Source organism: Ornithorhynchus anatinus, chromosome 19, assembly GCF_004115215.2.
Source record: "Ornithorhynchus anatinus isolate Pmale09 chromosome 19, mOrnAna1.pri.v4, whole genome shotgun sequence".
Classification (NCBI taxonomy): Eukaryota; Metazoa; Chordata; class Mammalia; order Monotremata; family Ornithorhynchidae; genus Ornithorhynchus; species Ornithorhynchus anatinus.
The window spans coordinates 23763283-23777934 of NC_041746.1; the positions used below are offsets into that span (position 1 = coordinate 23763283).

General features: G+C 54.3%; 2 protein-coding genes across 5 annotated transcripts in view; both read left to right on the top strand.

The window, feature by feature from the left end:
* FILIP1 (filamin A interacting protein 1) overlaps positions 1–2213 on the top strand; it is an 82383-nt gene extending 80170 nt beyond the window's left edge. For all 4 annotated transcript variants that reach the window (XM_029047386.2, XM_039914807.1, XM_039914806.1 and 1 more), the window contains exon 7: positions 1905–2213. Coding sequence is in view for 1 of the 4 variants with exons in the window: in XM_039914807.1 (XP_039770741.1) it covers positions 1905–1945 (41 nt within the window). In the remaining 3 variants the exon portion in view is untranslated. The remainder of the gene's footprint in view (positions 1–1904) is intronic.
* An 8609-nt stretch (positions 2214–10822) lies between these two features.
* Positions 10823–14652, top strand: part of TMEM30A (transmembrane protein 30A) — a 30191-nt gene continuing 26361 nt past the window's right edge. Inside the window, exon 1 of the mRNA XM_029047026.2 lies at positions 10823–11213. Coding sequence (XP_028902859.1) covers positions 10914–11213 — 300 coding nt within the window. The 5' untranslated portion in view covers positions 10823–10913. The remainder of the gene's footprint in view (positions 11214–14652) is intronic.

Sequence of the window (14652 nt, forward strand, 5' to 3'; positions counted from 1 at the left end):
CTGACGATCCATGTACCCAGGACTCGCACTGCTCGCTGTGGTCAGGAGACGTGTCTATTTATTGTTAAATCGTCCTCTCCCGCTCAGTGCTTCGCACACAGTCAGCGCTCAATAAATAGGATTGAATGAAGGAATGCGTGAACTGAAAACAGGAAGCCTTTTCTGTGTGTGCCGAGTCCCCTGGGCAAGGATAAACTTCATATCCTTGCATGCCTGTTTCTGTCCCTGGGGTTTGGAGAGGAGGCTGCTGACCGTGAAGCTTTGATCTATGTACGCGGGTGCGGTGGATAAGGCCAGCGTGTGACCAACAGCCCCTCTGCGTTGTGTGTGCATGCGAAAATCATCACTACGTGCCCTGTTGCGTTGGTGACCCTTCGGTGCCTAGTGCTGATTCTGCTTCACCCTCGGCGTCACGGTGGTTCCTGCAACTTCTCTTCCCAAGCGGCTGTCCTGTTTCCGACTTCCGCTCTCCCAGCTCACCTGTCTTCTGCAGCTGTCTTCCAACCCTCCGCCGTTATGTCACATCACTGGGGGAGAAACGCTCTACCGCTTTAAAAGAAAGGACACGGGCCCGGCAGTCAGAGGATCTGAGTTCCGATCCCGGCTCCGCCACCTGTCTGCCGTGAGACGTTGGGCAAGTTACTTCACTTCTCTGGGCCTCAGTCTCCTCGTCTGTAAAACGGGGATTGAACGCCTGCTCTTCCCCATACTTAGACTGTGAGCCCCATTTAGGACGCGGACTATGTCTGACCTGATAAACTTATATCTGCCCCAACACTTAGAACAGTGCTTGACACTTTATAAGTGCGATTAGACTCTGAGCCCCCTCAATGGGCAGGGACTGTCTCTATCTGTTGCCAGTTTGTACATTCCAAGCGCTTAGTTCAGTGCTCTGCACCTAGTAAGCGCTCAATAAATACTATTGAATGAATGATTTACAAATGCCATTGTAATTATTATATTATACACAGATACAATCAAAGCTCTGTACATAGGTAGAGCTCCAAAAGGTGATACTTTCTGTTTTAACTTGCCATTTTGGTTAAACCAAGAGCCACATGAACCATGGCCCCAGGATGAGTAGTAATAATGATAATAATGATAATTGTGATTTTTTTTTTAAGTACTTCCTATATGCCAGCCACCGTACTAAACATTGGGGTAGATACAAGATAATCAGATTGGACACAGTCCCTGCTGCACATAGGGCTCACAGTCTTAATCCCTATTTTACAGATGAGGGAACTGAGGGCCAGAGAAGTGAAATGACTTGTCCAAGGTCGCAGAGAAGACAAGTGGCAGAGGCGGGATTAGAACCCAGGTCCTTCTGACTCCCAGGCCTTTCTCCACTAGGCTATGCTGCTTCGGATCACGGAGCTGGTGAACGTCATTCAAAAACCAGGGTCTGAACACCAGAGCAGGTCCAGGGAGCCTAGATTATTTCTTCACCCCTTTGTGTTCTTCCTGAGACCTCTTGCATGGCTGCCTTGTCTCCCTACTGGTCAGTGGGACTTAGCCCTTCCCACTTGAATTGCTTAGTACAGTGCAAGTGCTTAGTACAGTGCCCTGCACACAGTAAACACTAAATACTCTGCAATCTGGGCTACACTGACGTTTGCTTAAAGGGTTGTGAAACCAGCGGGGCCTCGGAACGGTGTTCTTAGCTCTGCTGTGGGCCCCGGTTCTCAAATTTGAAGCCCGTCCCTAATAGATATGATGGATTGATCGATTAATCTGATCCAACAAGGGCTCAGGAGTCCAGCACAGTGATTCAAGTGCAAATTCCAAAGGGCAGGAGATGGGATTAAAATCATTCAGCCCCAGAGAGGGGTTTGTGTTCAGGGAAACGGGCCGAGATGGGGTAGATAATAGACGACACTTTGTTCTCTTTCTTCTCTTTTTAGAAAGCGTCGTCATTCACCAGTTACGACTGAACCCCAGGTGAACTTGCCAAGCACCTGTTGAATGGTAGCCCTTCCTCTGGACTCCGTTTGGATGGACGTCAATTCCGCTCCGGTCCACCTTCGCCGCGGCCTTCGATGTTTCCGACCGCTTTTGAAATCATTCTCCCTCCAGGGAGTGTCCGGGGGAAAGAGTTCTCAAGCTTCCCGTGGCCCCGAAGATAACTCTGGAAACGGGGACAAGAGCAAGTTCCGCTCTGTGCAAAATCGGATTTGACCGTTCTTTGGCAAAACTTCAGGTCCTTAAGCACACGCTTGATAGTGTTTGTTGTTTGCTACATAATTTATTTTTATAATCCACTTCGTAATGTGATTTCCCTAAGGTTTTCCATTTCCACGCCCCACGGCCCGGCTCACCGTCGGCTAGGCTGTCGGTTCCTCCACGTGCTGGAGTGTTCGGGGTTCGAGATGGTGAAAATCGGTTTGCCTCCTTTCCACCGGCTAAACGTTTAGAAGGCAAAGAGTCAGTGCTCAGGAGGTCTATTCCAGAATGAATTGGTAAGTAGAAGGCCCAGAGATGCCAACGAGAGATTTGCTTCTGACCCAGAAGCACGACGGTGAATGTGGTTTCCCGAGTGCTTCGTACCGTGCTTTGCCCACAGTAAGCGCTCAATAAATACGATTGAATGAATGGATTGAAGCAGTGCAGTCTTGTGGAAAGAGCACGGAACTGGGAACGGAAGATCCGAGTTCTAGCTCCACCATCGGCTGCTGTGGGACTTTGGGCCTCAGTTTCCCTATGTGTAAAATGGAGATTTAGTGCCTGTCCCCTTTGCCATTGAGACTGTGAGCGCTGTGTGGGATAGGGGCTACATCTGATCTGGTTATCTGGTGCTTAGTACAGTTCCTGGCAAATAGGTACCTAACAGATACCACAATTATTATTCATTATTTATCATTTAGCCGAACTTCGTTTCTCAAAGATGCCGCTATTGACAGTGAGATCCTAACCATCAGGACAAATGAGGCTGAAGTGTGGCCACCCTGACCTCAGCCTCGCATCGGCAAAAATAGTCCCTTTTTTGTGAGAATATATTTGTCCCATTCAGGGTCGTTCTGAGCCTGCTTCTTGGCATCCTGAACTTTTCAAAGCGACCTCGCAAGGAGATACGGCCCCTGATGGCTACGTGACGGATAACGACTCTGAAATTTCGGCCACGGCGACGGTTGCTTGAAAGGTCGAAAACCCAGCTCGCTGAAGCCACGGGTCTTCATGGGGGTGTTCTCAGCTCTGCCGTGGGCCCCGCTTCTCAAATTTGAAGTTCCTCCCTCTGTAGCCCAGCCATTTTTGGAGGAAACTAGACCTGGGTTTTAAACCAGAAGGGCCTGGGAAGGTGGACGGGTGGGTTTTTGGAGTTGTTTGTGGTAGATTGTACAGGTGAGGCTAGAGCCAAGTGAGGTTCAGGTTGCGGAGGAGAGTGGGGACTTGTGGAGAGGAGACATTTCACCAGTTCTGTGCACGTAGAAGACCTTGCTCCTCCCTGTTGTCCCATCCTAGTACAGCTCTCAGCACTTAGTACAGTGTCTTGCACATAGTAAGCGCTTGACAAATACCATAATGATCATCCTGCTCCCCACGTTGGTCGGCAAACTCACCGCGAGCAGAGAATGTGTCCGTTTATTGTTCTAATGTATTCTCCCAAGCGCTTAGTACAGTGTTTTGCACAGAGTACATGCTCAATAAATAGGATTGAATGGATGAAAGGTCCAGGAAGGGCAGCCGACGTCTTCGAATGGAGGACGGCCAAAACCCGCTCGTGCAACTTCCCCTCGCCAAGGGTTTGGGGATATTTCTTTAATTTTAAGTTTTAATTTTTTTAAAAAGCAGGAAGAGTAGCCTGTTGCTCCTCTCAGATCAATCTGGGCCAAAAGCAGGGTTTTCAAGAGGAAAAGGGTCTTCAAAATTTAATCCTATCCCACCGTCACAGTATTCAAAATCCTTTTAGATCGATCCTATTATCTGACAAAAATAATTGATAACGGTGGTATTTGTTAAGAGCTTACTATGTGTCGGGCACTGTACTAAGCACCAAAGGTGAGGAGGATTGCTGCAGGGCAGCTGCCAGGGACAAAACACTCCTCTTCTAGACTGCAAGCTTGTTGTGGTCAGGGGCTGTATCTGTTTATTTTTCTTTTGCACTCTCCCAAGCGTTTAGAACAGTGCTCTTGCTCCCAATAAGGGCTCAATAAATACGACTGACTGAATGGCAAGTGGCAGAGGTCGGATTAGAACCCAGGACCTTTTGACGCCAGGCACCGTGCGCTACCCTTTGGGCCATGCTGCTTCTCTGTTGAACTGTGGGATCCGACTGAGGCAGGATAATAATTATGGTTATTTGGTAAGCTCTTACTACGTGCCAAGCACTGTTCTAAGCGCTGAAAATATTTGTTCAGCGCTTACTGTGTGCCGAGCATTATTCAAAGCGCCGGGGTAGCCGTAAGGTAATTAGCTTGTTCCACGTGGGGCTCTTCACCCCCATTTTACAGATGAAGTGAGTGAGGCACGGAGAAGTTAAGTGACTCGCCCAAGGGATGCAGCAACAGACGGAGCTGTTTACGTGAGATAGAAGCAGCAGAAAGCTTGGGAGGTGAAGCGTCGCATACATACCTGGCTAGAGGAGCAGCGTGGCTCGGTGGAAAGAGCCCGGGCTTGGGAGTCAGAGGTCATGGGTTCGAGTCCCCGCTCCGCCACCTGTCAGCTGTGTGACTCTGGGCTTCACTTCTCTGTGCCTCAGTGACCTCATCTGTAGAATGGGGATTAAGTCTGTGAGCCTCACGTGGGACAACCTGATGACCCCGTACCTCCCCCAGAGCTTAGAACCGTGCTCGGCACATAGTAAGCGCTTAACAAATACCAACATTATTAGTATTATTACCTTGGGATCCAAACTCATGTCCCCCATTTAGAGCGTCTCAACACCACACAAATCGTGTCCTCTACTGGATTATCCCCATGCAACATCTTTGTCGTTGACAGAACTTTAAGACAATTTCTCCCTGTATCAAACTGGAGGCTGATGAATTTTTCAATGACATGGCCAAATGTCCGCCCCCTCAAAAGAAGCACCGTTCTTCCATTTTGGCACTGTGAGACCATAAAGGGAGAATCACTGCAGGACATTGTTGCGTAAGGATTGCTTAAAAATTCCACTTCATTTGAACATTTAGTTGAAGCTAATGAAGTGCCGCCTAAGTTGAAGGTAAATGGGTAAGGCTCGTCAGTCAAAGTGGTCACCGGTGAAGCATATTTTAGGGACTTGGCTTTTAAGATAATAATAATGATGGTATTTGTTAAGCGCTTACTGTGTGCGAAGCACTGTACGAGGTGATCAGATGGTCCCACATGGGGCTCCCAGTCTTCATCCCCATTTTACAGATGAGGTCACTGGGGCACCGAGAAGTGAAGTGACTCGCCCACAGTCACACAGCTGACAAGCGGCAGAGCCGGGGTTAGAACCCATGACCTCTGACTCCCAAGCCCGGGCTCTTTCCACTGAGCCACGCTGCTTCTATCCGCTCAATGCCGTACTTTGGGAAAATGTGTAAAAATGAATTTGTGATGTGGCGTAGAGAAAATGACTCGTAAATAGGTCACACTGCCTCCTGACGTTCTGTTAATTTAGAAGAATCTAGTCTTGGGATGAAAAAAGAAGGAAACATGAAAATGAACCACTTTTTTGCGAGTCAAATAACAATTATTACTCAGTGGAAGACTCCATTTTACATGTGAATTTCCCAGATTTTGTGCATTTCCCAGGAACTCGAAGATTTAATGCCAGATGACTGTTTGAAATGTTTTACTTCAAGTGCCTTCGGTTCGGGAAGGACTGATTTGAACTTGAAATGCTCTGGATGCCAAAATTTCAAACATTTATTCACCAGTGTTGTTGTTTTTGTTGGTTGTATTATTTGAGAGCCTTTATCTTATTGTCTATGAATTTTGGTTGTTTTTAACAGTAATGATTCATATTTATTTAGTCCCTATTTCGATCACGAGACTATCACTTAAGGCTCCTTCCACAAAAAGAATTTTAACAGGTTTAAAAATAAGTACCTCAGAAAATAATCTTGTGGTACTTTTTTTCACAACACTAGTAGCACAATGCTTAAATTTGACTTCTCCATTAAGTTTTGTTTTCAGTTATCCGAGGGGGTTATTGATATCCAGTAAAATCTAATGAAGTTATACATTTATACTTAACCTGTCTTTTGTACACATGCGATATCCCATCTTCCATCCTTTCACAGATCGTGGAATTAACTTAACTAATTAAGGGGGTTGGAGGGTTTCTTGCAAAGTCAAAATATCAACGTTTCTCCAGAAAATATGGGGAAAATGAGATGCGTAAGAGAAAAGCAATATGGCTTTTAAGTTGGAATAGAAACTCTGTAGCAAATAAAATCGTATTTCAAGAGGGAGGACATCTTTTCCTTATTTTCACGTGACTCTGCGGTATTTATTGAGCCCTTACAGTGAGCAGAGCACCGTATTAAATTCTTGGGAGAGAGAATTCAACGGAATTAAAAGACACACACACCCTCACCACCACGTTAGCACTTTGTTTCATTTGTTTACCAATTTAAAATCCTTTGAACTTCATTCAGTCTTTATGCCAGTAATGGAAGTGGCACTGAGCGGCGGTGGATTGCTAGGTGAGCTACTGCTTCCGTGGCTCAAGGGAAGAATCGAGGATGGGCAGAATTCCTGAAAAGCAACGTGGCCTAGTGGAAAGAGCACGGGCCTGGAAGTCATTAGGAACCTGGGTTCTCCCTCAGCTCTTCCACTTGTCTGCTGTGTGGCCCAGGGCGAGGCACTTACCTTCTCTGGGTCTCAGTTCCCTCATCTGTAAAATGGGGATTGAGACTGGGAGCCCCATGTGGCATAGGGACCGTGTCCAACCTGATTAGCTTCTATCTACTGGACTGCCTACTACAGTGCCTGGCGCTTAGTAGGTGGTTAACAATTACCTTAAGAAAAAAAGCCAACCGTCATGATTAAGCACCCATTAGAGGAAGAGTGCTTGGCACATAGTAAACACTTAATGAATACTATTTATCATTATTATTGGGAAGAACATAGTTCCGGAGGGAAGGGATTACAAAGGAACGAGAGTGGGCCTTCTCTCCCCCAAAGGGGGCCGGAAACGTTGGTTTGATAGACGCTCAGACCAAGGGAGGGTTCTCAAACCCTCTCGACCTCCGCTGGTGTTTGGCTCATCTCTCTGTTCGATGCCCAGAAGCAGCGCGGCTCAGTGGAAAGAGCCCGGGCTTTGGAGTCAGAGGTCATGGGTTCGAATCCCGGCTCTGCCACTTGTCAGCTGGGTGACCGTGGGCAAGTCACTTCTCTGGGCCTCAGTTACCTCATCTGTAAAATGGGGATTAACTGTGAGCCTCACGTGGGACGACCCGATGACCCTGTATCTCCCCCGGCGCTTAGAACAGTGCTCTGCCCACAGTAAGCGCTTAACAAATGCCAACATTATTAATTCATCTTTGTCTCCCCATGCTGTGGAATGAAGATATTAAGCTCTGGGGTCGTTGGCAACCTTGATTTCTCCGTCTCCTGGTATTGGTGGAGTCCTGCCAACGGTGGAAATGCACTCCCATCAATAAGCGGAATAAATGAGACGGATGCACCACAAACACAGATCACAGGACCGTAAGAACATTTGGTCCAAAGATATCGCTAAGTGCTGCGGGAAATCAGAGTGATTGATTTGCATGGCGTTCTGCAGAGCAAACACAGTGGGATTTCGGGACCGTGAATCTGTTCTGCCTCTCTGGTTTTAACCCGTCTCCTCCTGCCAAACGTCAACCCTTTATCTTCCTGAACTTTGTGGCTGGAGAAGGGATCTCCTTGGATAAGCGGGGTTGTCTGGCGGAAAGAGCCCGGGCCTGGGAGTCACAGGATCTGGGTTCTGATCCCGGCTCCGCCAAGGGCCTGCTGCGTGACCCGGGGCAAGTCATTTAACCTCTCTAGGTCTGAGAATCAGAGGACTAGGGTTCTAATCCTCCCAGCTCCGCCATCTGCTCTGTGGGACCTTGGTTAACTTAAATTCCCTGTGCCTCAATTTCCTCATCTGTCATATGGGGATTCAGTAGCCGTTCTCCCTCGCAGACTGTGAGCCCCATATTGGGCAGGGCCTGTGTCTGATCGGACGATAAGAGCACGGGCTTGGGAGTCAGAGGTCGTGGGTTCTAATCCCGGCTCCACCACTTGTCTGCTGTGTGACCTTGGGCAAGTCACTTAACTTCTCTGTGCCTCAGTTACCTCATCTGTAAAAATGGGGATTAAAAAATGTGAGCCCCACGTGGGACGAGCTGATTACCTTGTATCTACCCCAGCGCTTCGAACGGTGCTCTGCACATAGCAAGTGCTGAACAAATACCGTAATTATTATTATTAGTATGATCTTGTGACTACCCCGGCGCTCGGTAGAGCAATTCGCATATACTGAGAGTGCAAGAAATACCGCTGATTGACTCCTATCAATTAGTCGATAGCATTTGTTCATTCATTCAGTGGTATTTATTGAGCCCTTACTGTGTGCCGAGCACTGTACTAAGCTCTTGGGACAGTACATTATAACAATAAAGAGACACGTTCCCTGCCCACAACCAGCTTACAGTTTGGGCAGAGCACTGTACTCAACATTTGGACAAGTTCAATAGAATTATTCAATAGTATTTATTGAGCGCTTCCTATGTGCAGAGCTAAGCGCTTGGAATGTACAAATGGGAAACAGAGACGGTCCCTGCCCTTTGCCGGGCGCACAGTCTAATCAATTCGACTGTAATTAATGAATCAATTAATTCGTATTTGTTATCCCTGCCCTCAAAGAATCTACAACCCAGGGAGGGAGACTGAGCCTTAAATAAATTACTGGTAGGGAGAAGTAATAGAGTGTACAAAGGTATCTCAGTGGAAAGAGCCCGGGCTTGGGAGTCAGAGGTCATGGGTTCGAATCCCCGCTCTGCCACTTGTCAGCTGTGTGACTGTGGGCGAGTCACTTCACTTCTCTGGGCCTCGGTTCCCTCATCTGTAAAATGGGGATTAACTGTGAGCCTCACGTGGGACAACCTGTTGACCCTGTATCTCCCCCAGCGCTTAGAACAGTGCTCTGCACGTAGTAAGCGCTTAACAAATACCAACATTATTATTATAATATCCTGGGCTAGAGCAGTCAAGGTTTGATACCTTAACCTCGGTTTCAGCCGCTCTCCTCCCCGACTAGGCGTGTTCGGGCAGGTCCCTTCCGCCCTGCTGATTGGAACTGCTCCTGACCACGCTCAATAATCGATCGATCTCTCGATGAGAAAGGCTCCAATTTATTGCTATTGTTTTTGTCCGTCTCCCCCGATTAGACCGTAAGCCGGTCCAAGGGCAGGAACTGTCTCTGTCTGTAACCGATTTGTCCATTCCAAGCACTTAGTACAGTGCTCTGCACATAGTAAGCGCTCAATAAATACGGTTGAATGAATGAAAGAGCCGGCGGCTGCGGGGGGGAAGCGGTCCAGGGGATGGCATCCGCCGTCTCCATGGCAACGGGAGCGCTTCCCCCGCCCCGACTGCGCACGCGCGGGGCATCCCAAGGCGGACGGTTGGGCCGCGGAGCTTTGGAGGGCGTCCTCACTCCCGCCCTGCTGATTGGAACTGCCCCTGACCACGCTCCGTAATCGATCGATCGATCGATCGATTAGAAGGGCTCCAAGGTCGAAAGAGCCGGCTGCGGGGGAGAGGCCGGTCCAGGGGATGGCATCCGCCGTCTCCATGGCAACGGGAATGCTCCCCTCCCCGACTGCGCATGCGCGGACGCCCCCCTTCTCCCTCCCTGCCGATGGAAACGGCCCCCGGCCCCGCTCCATAATCAATCGATCGATTAGAGCGGCCCCAAGGTCGCTGTGCTCATTTGCAAGTATTTTTATTACTCTCTTTATTCTATTAATGAGGTTCGTCCGTCCGTCTCCCCCGTTCAGACTGTAAGCCCGTCAATGGGCAGGGACTGTCCCTTTCTGTTACCGAGTTGTCCATCCAAAGCGCTTAGTACAGTGCGTTGCACATAGTAAGCGCGCAATAAATACGATTGAATGATTGAGTGAATGAATAAATGAAACAGTCGGCGGACGGCGGGGCCCTCCCGGGCATGGCTTCCTCCGTCTCCATGGCAACGGGAGGGGGGCGGGCTTCCCGCACTGCGCCTGCGCGTCAAAGGGGGCGGTCACCGTTGGGTCTCGGGCGTCCATTGCGCCTGCGCGGGCGCCTCAAAAAAAAAAGGGGGGGGGACCGTTGGGCCGAGGGTGGGCTGCGGGCCTCCCCCACTGCGCCTGCGCATCCAAAAAAAGGGAGGGGGGGACGTTGGGCCTCGGGCCTCCCCCACTGCGCCTGCGCCTCAACAAAGGGGGGGGAACGTTGGGCCGAGGGTGGGCTGCGGGCCTCCCCCACTGCGCCTGCGCATCCAAAAAAAGGGAGGGGGGACGTTCCCCCACTGCGCCTGCGCATCCAAAAAAAGGGGGGGGACGTTGGGCCGCGGGCCTCCCCCACTGCGCCTGCGCCTCAACAAAGGGGGGGGGAACGTTGGGCCGCGGGCCTCCTTCACTGCGCCTGCGCGTCAAAGGGGGCGGCGACCGTTGGGCCTCGGGCGCCCACTGCGCCTGCGCATCCAAAAAAAGGGGGGGGGGAACGTTGGGCCGCGGACCTTCCCCACTGCGCCTGCGCCTCACAGGGGGAGGCGATCGTTGGGCCTCGGGCGCCCACTGCGCCTGCGCCTCAAAGAGGAGGCGGCCGTTGGGCCGAGGCCGCGCCCACTTCCGGTCGGGCGGGGCGGCGCGAGACCCGCCCGTTTCCGGCGAGGCGGCCCGCCCGCTTCCGGTGGGGGAGGAGACGACGAGGGCGGCCGAGGCGGCGGCTGAGGCGGCGGCGGCGGCCCCTTGCTGCCGTCAGCCCGGCCGTCGATGGCGATGAACTACAGCGCGAAGGACGAGGTGGACGGGCCGCACCTCGGGGCGCCCGGCGGGGCGGGGGGCGGCGGCGGAGGGGGAGGAGGCGGAGGAGGAGGAGGAGGCGGAGGAGGCCCCGGCCCCGCCAAGAGCCGCAAGCCCGACAACACGGCCTTCAAGCAGCAGCGCCTGCCCGCCTGGCAGCCCATCCTCACGGCCGGCACCGTGCTGCCCGCCTTCTTCGTCATCGGCCTCATCTTCATCCCCATCGGCATCGGCATCTTCGTCACCTCCAACAACATCCGGGAGATCGAGGTCCGACACCCGGCGGGGGAGGGGGAGGGGCGGGAGGGAAGGGGGGAGGAGGGAGGGGCAGGAAGGATGACCCGGGGTCGTGGGGCAGGAGGGATGGGGGGAGGGGTCGTTGGGGGGGAGGGCAGGAGGGATGGGGAGAGGGGTCGTTGGGGCAGGAAGGATGACCAGGGGTCGTGGGGCAGGAGGGATGGGGGGGAGAAGGGCAGAAAGATGGGAGGGGGGCAAGAGGGATGGGGGAGGGGTCGTTGGGGGGGCAGGAAGGATGACCAGGGGTCGTGGGGCAGGAGGGATGAGGGGGAGGGGCAGGAGGGATGGGGGGGAGAAGGGCAGAAAGATGGGAGGGGGGCAAGAGGGATGGGGGAGGGGTCGTTGGGGGGCAGGAAGGATGACCAGGGGTCGTGGGGCAGGAGGGATGAGGGGGAGGGGCAGGAGGGATGGGGGGAGAAGGGCAGAAAGATGGGAGGGGGGCAAGAGGGATGGGGGAGGGGTCGTTGGGGGGCAGGAAGGATGACCAGGGGTCGTGGGGCAGGAGGGATGAGGGGGAGGGGCAGGAGGGATGGGGGAGAAGGGCAGAAAGATGGGAGGGGGGCAAGAGGGATGGGGGAGGGGTCGTTGGGGGGGCAGGAAGGATGACCAGGGGTCGTGGGGCAGGAGGGATGAGGGGGAGGGGCAGGAGGGATGGGGGGAGAAGGGCAGAAAGATGGGAGGGGGGCAAGAGGGATGGGGGAGGGGTCGTTGGGGGGCAGGAAGGATGACCAGGGGTCGTGGGGGAAGGGCTGGGGGGAGGGGGCAGGAGGGATGGGGAGGGGGCCGGGGTCGTGGGGGAGAGGCAGGAGGGTGAACAACAATAATAATAATGTCGGCATTTGTTAAGCGCTTACTCTGTGCCAAGCGCTGTTCGAAGCACTGGGGGAGATACAGGGTCATCAGGGGGTCCCCCGTGAGGCTCCCGGTCCTCATCCCCATTTGACAGGTGAGGGAACTGAGGCACAGAGAAGGGAAGTGACTGGCCCACGGTCCCACAGCCGACAAGGGGCAGAGCCGGGAGTCGAACCCGGGACCCCTGACTCCCCAGCCCGGGCTCTTGCCACTGAGCAGCGCTGGATGGGGAGGGGGCAGGAGGGATGGGGAGGGGACTAGGGATGGGGACAGGGTTGGGAAGGGGCTGGAGGGAGGGAGGGAGGGGGGGAGGGGGCCTAGGGGCAGCAAGAGGGGTGGGGCAGGGGCAGGAGGGAGGGGGCGGGCACTGGGGGGAGGGGGCAGGGGAGAGGGCGGGCAAGCTGGGTGGTCGGCGGGCAAGAGGGCGCGGGAGCCTCATCCCAGCAAGGTGGGCAGTCTTCCCAGTCGTCGTCGGGATCCTCGTTACCGTCACCCCGTTCTCTGTGGTGATGATCCTAGGGGTGCCGGGGAAGCCTCCACCGTGTGCCAAGCGCCGCGCTGCGACCTGGCGGGAGACTGGGCGTGTGCCCATTGTGCCGAGGGGCGAGCCGGGGCCCGGAGAAGGGAAGCGACCCGCCCGAAGCCGGACGGCGGGGACCCGGGGCTCATCTTCCACCCGCCTGGCCCCGGCCCAGGCCCGGCGGCGGTCACCTTGGCGGCGGCCGACGCCTTTGTTTTGACGGCCCGGCGTCCCTCCGCCTCGGTTCCTCCCCCCGGGGCTCGGGTCGCGAGGATCGTCCGCTCCGGGTCGGCCGACTCGCGCCAACGGCGCCCGACGACGCCCCGTCACCTCGCGAGACGGTCGTCTGTGGCTTTCGGGGTGGCGGCCGGACCCCCGGCGAGGGGCGACAGACTCGGTAGACGGGGTTCCTTCCCTCCGGGAGTTTGTAATCTAGGTAGGGGAGACGGACGGCCGACTCGGTTCCAGGAAGGAGGAAGTAACGGCCTGGAAAACGAGGGACTTAAGTCCTGGAGCGGGTGGGGGGCGACGAGGGGAGGGACCGGATGCATCCGTTGGTCCGGTCGTGTTTACTGCGCGCTTACTTTGTGCAGCGCGCTGGACTGAGCGCCTGGGGAAGCGCGCCGCCATCATCGGCGACATTTCCTGCCCAAAGCGAGCTCGCAGGCCTGGAGCCGGGGGAGGCAGAGATCGATACAGAGAGATGAAACGACCGATACGCACGTTCTTTGGTGCGGGGCCGGGAGGGAGAGTGCCGGAGCGGCAGTCGTGCGCGTAGAGTGGGGAGAGGAGATTTTATTATTATTTTTTTTTTAATCCGGGAGGGAGGGCCTCCCGGAGGAGACGTGAGTTTAGAAGGACTTGGAAGGGTCCGCCGACTCGGTAGCGCTCAGCACGGTGCCCTACACACGGTCAGCGCTCAATAAACACGGTCGGCGTCAAGGGGGAAGAGGGTTTTCCCGCCCGAGGGAGGGCGAGGGCAGATCACCGGCGCCAGCGAGGAGAGTGAGGCACAGCGAGTGGGTTGGCTTGCCAGGAATGAAGCGGGGGAGCCGGGGTGTCTCGGGAGGACCCCCTTTCTCCAGTGGGGGAATGAATAAGAATAATTATGGCATGTGTTAAGCGCTTACTGTGTGCCGGGCACCGGGCCAAGCGCCGGGGTAGATACGAGATAATCGGGTTGGACACAGTCCCCATCCCCCGTGGGGCTCCCAGTCTCAAAGCCCTTATTACGGATGAGGTAACTGAGGCCCCGAGAAGTCAAGTGACTTGCCCCAGGTCACACAGCAGACACGTGGCGGAGCCGGGACTAGAACCCAGGACAGGCCCCGGGCTGTATCCGCTACGCCATGCTGCTCCCCAAGTAGGAGGGAGAAAGCTTGATGGAGTGTTTTCCAGCGTGCTCTTCCTTCCTTCCTTCCTTCCTTCCTTCCTTCCTTCCTTCCTTCCTTCCTTCCTTCCTTCCTTCCTTCCTTCCTTCCTTCCTTCCTTCCTTCCTTCCTTCCTTCCTTCCTTCCTTCCTTCCTTCCTTCCTTCCTTCCTTCCTAGTGATTGAGCGCTTACTGTGTGCAGAGCACTGTACTGAGCGCTTGTTCGGCCACAGAGAGAGACCATCCCTGCCCAAGAACGGGCTCACAGTCTAAAAGGGGGAGACAGACGCCAAACAAAACAAGTATCGGTGAGCCCTGTCGGTGTCTGGCCACCTCCGGGCGAGAAGGTATGGAGTCCAGCTCGAGGGAGACGGAGGAACGAGCCCGTAGCGGGGTGAGAGTCTGGGGGTAGAGGCGGACCTAGGGTGGCGCAGTGGAAAGAGCACGGGCCTGGGAGGCCCGGGACCTGGGTTCTAATCGCGCTCCCCCCTGCGCCTGCTGAGTGACCTCGAGCAAGTGGCGCAACTTCCTCGTGGCTCCGTGGCTGCTTCGGCAGAATGGGGGTTCGCTGTCTGTTCCCCCTCCTCCTCTGACCGCGAGCCCCACGTGGCGCCTGATGGTCTTGTATCTTGCCCAGTGCGTCGCACAGTGCTCGGCACGTAGTAAGGGC